This window comes from Hippocampus bargibanti, linkage group LG05, assembly GCF_051943395.1.
Source record: "Hippocampus bargibanti isolate YZ-2025 linkage group LG05, ASM5194339v1, whole genome shotgun sequence".
NCBI classification, from domain to species: Eukaryota; Metazoa; Chordata; class Actinopteri; order Syngnathiformes; family Syngnathidae; genus Hippocampus; species Hippocampus bargibanti.
In genome coordinates this window covers 10,983,010-10,990,285 of record NC_142738.1, presented here as the reverse complement: position 1 = coordinate 10,990,285, position 7,276 = coordinate 10,983,010, and the positions used below count along the sequence as shown (strand labels likewise).

General features: G+C 38.9%; 2 protein-coding genes across 2 annotated transcripts; both read left to right on the top strand.

Moving 5' to 3' along the window:
* The first annotated feature begins 426 nt into the window (after positions 1–426).
* On the top strand, positions 427–4,000 carry rsl24d1 (ribosomal L24 domain containing 1). Its single transcript, XM_088996443.1, has 6 exons — positions 427–583; positions 1,040–1,153; positions 1,225–1,297; positions 3,272–3,335; positions 3,463–3,548; positions 3,661–4,000. The coding sequence occupies exons 1-6, from the start codon at positions 503–505 to the stop codon at positions 3,735–3,737; spliced, it is 495 nt and encodes a 164-aa protein (XP_088852569.1). The 5' UTR covers positions 427–502; the 3' UTR covers positions 3,738–4,000.
* Positions 4,001–5,265: 1,265 nt separating this feature from the next.
* arpp19b (cAMP regulated phosphoprotein 19b) lies at positions 5,266–7,152 on the top strand. Its single transcript, XM_088996445.1, has 3 exons — positions 5,266–5,560; positions 6,025–6,147; positions 6,216–7,152. The coding sequence occupies exons 1-3, from the start codon at positions 5,519–5,521 to the stop codon at positions 6,384–6,386; spliced, it is 336 nt and encodes a 111-aa protein (XP_088852571.1). The 5' UTR covers positions 5,266–5,518; the 3' UTR covers positions 6,387–7,152.
* Positions 7,153–7,276: the final 124 nt, after the last annotated feature.

Below are 7,276 nucleotides of genomic sequence, written 5' to 3'. Positions count from 1 at the left end.
ATATGTCTTCTTGTGCCGGTCCCAAGCCCGGATAAATACAGAGGGTTGTGTCAGGAAGGGCATCCGTCGTAAAAGCTTGGCCAAAACAAACATGCGGATCAAACCTCTAAAGATGGAGGCCACTGATTTGCTGTGGCGACCCCTTGAAGGGAAAAGCCGAAAGGAAAAGAAGAAGTAAAGATATTTCATGGCATGAAATTCAATTTATTAAATAACAATGGACCGCTTTACACACACACAAAAATGTACATTTTTAGAATATTGTATTCTTCCTTGGCGTGGTTCTATAAATGTACACAAATATATTTTCAATAACAGTTTTATTAGTGTCGTTTGTCGTGACACGACTTGGCTTGTTGCCAATATTATAGCATTTAGTTACATGGACAGTTGGGGGCGATGTAGGTTGAAGTCAACACTAAGTGTTCGGCAAGGCGGAAGTCGAACTGAACGTCCGGCCTTGTTGTTGTCACGAGTGGAACGCAGCAGTTGTGCTGTGAAGATGCGCATCGAAAAATGTTATTTCTGCTCGGGTCCGGTGTACCCAGGACATGGACTTATGTTTGTACGAAATGACTGCAAGGTATGACACTTATGTTCGTCACTCTTCAAGTAATTTACCGTTCGAACGTCATGTTCGTCCGTTGTGTCGCCAGCAAATGCAAAACCAGAATCTAGCGTGCTCACGTGGAATTCGAGTGCCTGTTAAAAAAAATGACACCGAGATGATGGACTCAGAAATGTTTTTACGTTATCGTTTTTATGTGTGTGGTTGAAGTTTGCTCTTGTTGCAAGTTATTTTTGATGAATCGTGAATAGCCTCAGTCATTTAACTCGAGCAGGCGCTTCAGTTTTGTCCTTTCACATGGAGATCGTGCGCCGCCCAATGGTTGACACGTGAAATGCATTCGAACTGACGAAAAAGAAAATTTAATGGAATGACGAGATTGGGTTTACTTCGGTTTTTATGCTCATTTTTCAGAAGGATAATTTTAGTGGATGTTTGTTTTTTGGACTATTTTCCCACACACTGTGGTAGACGTTCAGGTTCTGCAAATCAAAATGCCACAAGCATTTCAAGAAGAAGCATAATCCCAGAAAGACCAGATGGACCAAAGCATTCCGAAAGGCAGCTGGAAAGGAATTGACAGTTGTAAGTAAAAAATATTTCAAAAAACATTGAGTTTTGCGTGATTCTATTATCATTCATTGTGTGTCTTTCAGGATAACTCTCTGGAGTTTGAGAAACGCAGAAATATTCCTGTTAAATATAACCGGGAGATGTGGGATAATACAGGTATAGTACAAATTGTTTGTGGGAAGAAATTCTGAGTTGATGCAAAAAAAGGCTAAACACCTTCACAATTGACTAAAGTGCCTGTTACGAATATGTGGCGGGAAAAAAATACATGACTCAATGAAGCCTACTTAAAGGACAACCGACGTCACTTTTTTGTTTTTTAACTGACATCAGAAAAACGTTTGATAGCATCTAAAATACCCAAAACACGCAGTATGATATTTTTATTCAAATGCAAAACACCAATAAAAATGACTTAAAGTGTCCAAAATCTGCAAAAAAATTGAGCTGCGAATTGGGCATTTTCAGAAAGTCCCGCCCCCAGTTCGTGACGTCATGCCAAGACGTCTTGCATTGCTGCAGAATCAAAACAATGGCTTCAGATTCTGAGAATATGCTTTCTTGTTACACATCCAGTTATGAATATGATTCAAATAGTTCTGAAGAGGAAAGCATACATGTTTGCAATCGATTAAAGAATGTATTCCGTTCCATTTTGAGGCAACATTGGAGGGAAATGTATCACCCAAAAAGAGGCAGGAAATGGCGTCCAAGCTCCTGTGAGGACTTAATTAGCTCGTTTCCACAGGCTGATAAATTCCTTCAATGGAGATTGGTCGCCCTCTTCTGGCGGCTTTTTGGTGCAACACAAGGTTTTCAGACCAAACAAGTATAGCAAAATACATTGACGTGATGGAAGGACTGCTACAATGTCTTTTTTCGGTCAAGGGCGTTCCTTTAGCGACGTCACGTACGGACTCGTCACCAACTCAAAAACGACTTCCTGAATATTCAGCGTGAGTCTTAAAACATAAAATATAGCTATATGCGGTGGAATCTTAGTAAAATACGCTCAGTCGAAGTCATTTGAAGCCATTTTACAAATTATGGACACAACTTGTCCGGTGACGTCAGTTGTCCTTTAATTACGTCTGTGCAGTTGAATGGGTTACAAAAAGGACATTTAATGGACAACCGACACCATTTTTTTTGTTTCCTAACTGACATCAGAAAAAAGGTTTATAGCATCTAAAATACCCAAAACACAGGTTGATATTTTTAGTCAAATCCAAGACTTAAAGTGTCCCAAAACTGCCACAAAATGAGCTTGGAACTGGGGAGATTCAGAAAGTCCCACCCCCTTGTTCGTGACGTCACGCCAGGATACTCATTCACAAACGGCCTTACTCCAGAATCAAAACAATGGCTTCAGAGAGTTCACATTCGGAGAAGATGCTTTCTTGTTACTCATCCAGTTATGAATATGATTCAAATAGTTCTGAAGAGGAAAGCATAAATGTTTGCAATTGATTAAAGAAGTCCGTATCAATTCGCGCCGTCTGGACTCCAATGTAGCACCCAGAAAGTGCACAAGATGGCGCACAAGCTCCGTTGGAAATGGGCTGATTTGTTCGCTGGGAATTTGTGTAAACTTACACCTTTATGCGTGTCACCGCAATTGGCTGCGACAACGATTTACCATTTCGTTATTTATGTAGTTTTCCTTCTAATTTTGCCATCCACTGTGTTTTCAGACAAAAGAAAAAGTACCCAAAATGCATTGTGTGTCGCATTCTCGGTCAGGGGCGTTCCCTCCGTGACGTCACTTAGGGCATCGTCATCAACTCGAAAACGAGGCTTCGTGAATATTCAGTGCGAGTCTTAAAATGTAAAATATAGCCATATGCGGTGGAATCTTTGTAAAATGCGCCGAGTAGAAGTCATTTGAAGTGATTCTACAAATTATGGACGCAACTTGTCCGGAGGTGTCGGTTGGCCTTTAAATCATGGTCATGTTTTTTTTAATTTTTTTATCCAACTTACCTGTAAAATCATCAGATTGTGCAGATGTGCTGTTGATTGCTGACGCCGGTGTGTGCTACTAAGAAAAATGATCATGCTTTTTTATGGTTTCATTTTGCAAGTTTTTGTCTGTTTGTTCAAATTGACAAGTGTGTGTCATTTTTGCAGTGAAAGCAATGAAGAAAGTGGAAGAAATTAAACTCAAACGGCAAGCAAGATTTATCATGAACAGGTGGGTATTTTTTTTCAATGTCGGAGCTGTGAGGTTTTTTCCCAGTTGTTCTTTTGTTATCCAACTAGTATTTCTGTTGAATAAATATGGCAGATTTGGGTATCATTGTTTGGTCTCCATTTTGCAGATTAAAGAAGGGCAAAGAGTTGGAGAAGGAGGAGGCCATCAAGGAAGTCAAGAAAAATATTCACCTCATCAAAGCGCCACATGCAGGTACATATTCAGATATCACGTTGGAAGCTGTTATATTTTTCTTTCATAAAACCTAGATTCACCATTGAAAGTTACATGAATTAAAATGGAGACAAATCTTTTGTTTTTACAGGGAAACCCAAACAAATGGAAGAGAAAATGGTGCAGAAATTACAAGAGGATGTGGACATGGGAGATGAGGATATTTAAATACGTTGGTTTTGTGTGGCAATTATGTTGAACGACTTTTCAGTTGGATAACCTTTGATTTGGTAACCAGCATTCCTACAAAATAAAGGCTTCATGACAGAGTCGCAGTGGATTCAGTGCTGCACCCTAGCTGGCTGCCTTGATCCACCCAAGACTTCTGCGAAGGCCTCTTATGTGTGTGTTCATATACTGAATGACTTGCATTATTGGAGAAAAGACACCAAATGACAGAATAAACTCCTTTAACTGTAAAACGAAACAAATTCAATTTTTTTTTTATTATTTGTTTAAAAAGTAATGATGTTCACATTATGACATCCATCAGTCCATGATGACACCTAACTTGTTGAATAGGGAATTTCTCACTGTATTTAGTGTCATCGTCAGATATGGTTGCAATAGAGATACAGAAAGACAAATTCGTAGAAGTAATAGTTAGGGATGTCCCTAACAAAACCTATTTTTTTCAATTCAGCTCATATTTTAGAAATGTGTAAAAACCAGTGAAACATTGAACTTTACATGTGCTTGAAAACATTTGACAAGGCCAGATGAAGTTTGCCTTCAACAGTTATTATGCAATAAATTTGAATATCCCTTATTTTTGTGAATCAGAAAGCCTTTGTCCCACAATGGGGACATTTGAAATCAGCAGCACAACAAAGTGGGGGGGGGTGTCAAAATATAAAACAAAGTATTCTGTTGGGTTAAATGTTGTTTTTCCTGGTTCATCTCTCCATTTGTATAGTCTAAATAACAAATCAGCAGAAAGCAAGGTGATATACAAAAAGGAATATTTATTATCAGGCAGCGAGAGGATGTTCTCCAGGGGAGAAACTAGGCCAAGGGACAGAGGCAAGAGCGACAGACCGCGCGGGAGCTCGTCTCAGACATTTATAAACAGGAGTGATGTCACTTTGGAAAGGACCTATCATCTGCCAGATACAATCATGAATATTAGACTGAAACGTGATAGCTAGATTTGTATCCTAAGTACAAGCTGAGTACATGTATACTAATTAAGATATAAAAATAACTAAACTACATACATATATGGACTTACTAATTGATAAGAATAAGTAGAAATGAAATAACAGGATGTTTTTAGCATGTGTATCAACTAGTTCTAACAATTCTATGCACAAAATTATATATCCAGAGACTGAAATGTACAACTGCACAAAAGAGGTCCATAAAAAGAACTGTATATAGTGCACAGTATAAAAATCATATTTGATCTATGTAACTTGATTCGACATAAGGTGGTTGTGCTATTTACAATGTGTGAGTAGTTTTTTTTTCCATGCGTGTTAAGAATAAATCAAAATGCACGACAACTATGTTATTATTTATCATTTATTTATGGTTTTATTGTTCTTTTAATTGTAAAGTGTCATTGAGTGTTCCTTAAGGCGCTTGTAAGTTAATTGTATTATTATTGTTACTGTACTACGTACAACTGCGCATATTTGTAAATAAGCTTCCACAGATGGTGATTCATTATAATGGTAAGAGTATAAACTGGATCTTATCAGAATTTCATATGGAAATTGAAGCCGGGAAGACGAAATAAAAAGCGTCGATTAGGGTCCACCCTGTCAGTGGAGTCTCCGGCTTTGATTTGGCCGCTGAGACAAGGTTTCCAGAGCATATAAAGCTATCCCCTGTACAATGTACTTACTTGTCTCGCTACTGCTACTTGTGGAGGTACACTTCATCCCACTCCAGGTCGGACGTCTGGTTTTTTTTTAACAGCAGGCCACGTCTTAAATTAAAGCAGAATGTCGGGTGAAGCTGAAGGAACGAGGACGTTGGAAGAACAGGTGAATTGTCTAGGATCAGGAGTTTGTAGTGCACCAGGCTAGTTAGCATTTAGCTTCTCTCGGCCAATGCAACCAAAGGGATGCTATCACCAAATTAGTAGCTTTTTACTTGCAGTAAAAGTGCAAACGTCAATACCGCGACGCAATACATTCTTCCAGTTGATACATTTCTTGCTGTAAACGCGAAAGAAGCGCTAAACGACAAACGTTGAATGTGTTGGCTAAAAATGGGGTTCCTCGTGCAAAGTATCCAGTTTCTCTTGAATATAAAACAATTGAGGCTCCTTGTCAGTCTTGACGTCACCTTCATATCTAACGGTTCGATATTATGGGATTTCATTTGCCACGGAACAGTCTAAACGCTAAATGTTGTGAAGCCAAGCGATGTTTTATGTGATAAAACTATAACCTATGGTCACTTTATTGCCAACTGTGTAGAAGTATGACTATACGTTTTTCGACAGGAAATGGATGACACAGTTGTTAGTCCGGAGAAAGCAGAAGAGGCCAAATTAAAGGCCAGGTACGGAGGTCTTGGAACCAAACCGGGGGGGTCGGATTTCCTAAGAAAAAGACTCCAGAAAGGGGTTGGTATCATGGTTAAACCCTTATCTCATTTAATCAAGATATTGAGTCTTTATTTTTGTTCACCCAGCCAAAGTATTTTGATTCTGGTGACTACAACATGGCCAAGGCCAAAATGAAGAATAAGCAGTTACCATCAGCCCTGTCGGAGAAGTCAGAGATCACTGGCGGTCACATCCCAACACCTCAGGATTTGCCTCAGAGAAAGTCTTCTATTGTGGCAAGCAAGCTGGCTGGATGATTGCTCTACTGTTCAGGGCTTTGTTACCATTCTCACCACTCATTCAAACCCACCTATCCACCCACCTGCCTGCTTTCTGCTTGCTGTCTTTTCACTTTCAAAGTTCAAACCAAATATGTGAGAAAGGAATTTAGAAGTCAGATCCAGCACGTTGGAGTTGTAAATGCCCTTAAACACGATGCATTACTTGCTTGTTCATAGTTTCACATTTTAAAATGAGTGCTATCTCATTTTGGTATACTATGATATTTAACTTATGAAGAATACAGGGTACCAGAGGGAAAGCAGTATGTAAAGGCTTGTTTTTTATTGACAAAAATAATTGTGTTGTCTATACTCTTGCTAAGAAGCCAGTCACTTATCGGGTAAACCGATCCTTTTTGCATATGGATATGTCCCTCTGGTGAACTTTCAAGACAAATGCTCAGTTGCTCACATTAAGTCTTCCTTTTGTTCTTCCTCACACCCTGGTGTATAATGTCAGGTCTGATTGCATACAGTTGTCTTTTAATACGTTTCTGACAATGGTATCCGATGACTTAAAGAACGGGCTCACTATCATCCAACCTCTCAAAATGGCCTTAATTGAAGGAAACTGTTTTTCTTGAGCAATATTTGCTGTCAGATAAGTCGCGTCACTGTTCGACTGGAATGCCTCATGATTTTAAAGAAGGAACTAATAAACTATGTACTGTATGTGGGGAAGGGTATGTATGTGAAACACTGTGGCATTTGTTTTGTAAGTAAAATGAATTTTTGCACAATATTTTTGTTGGTTTGTTACTTAACAATCAATCATTTTTCCCAGTTTTATAAAGCAAAGTCAGGATGAATCCATCATCATTTGTGTATACCTCCACCCAACAACACTTCCTGAACAAACTTGTAAA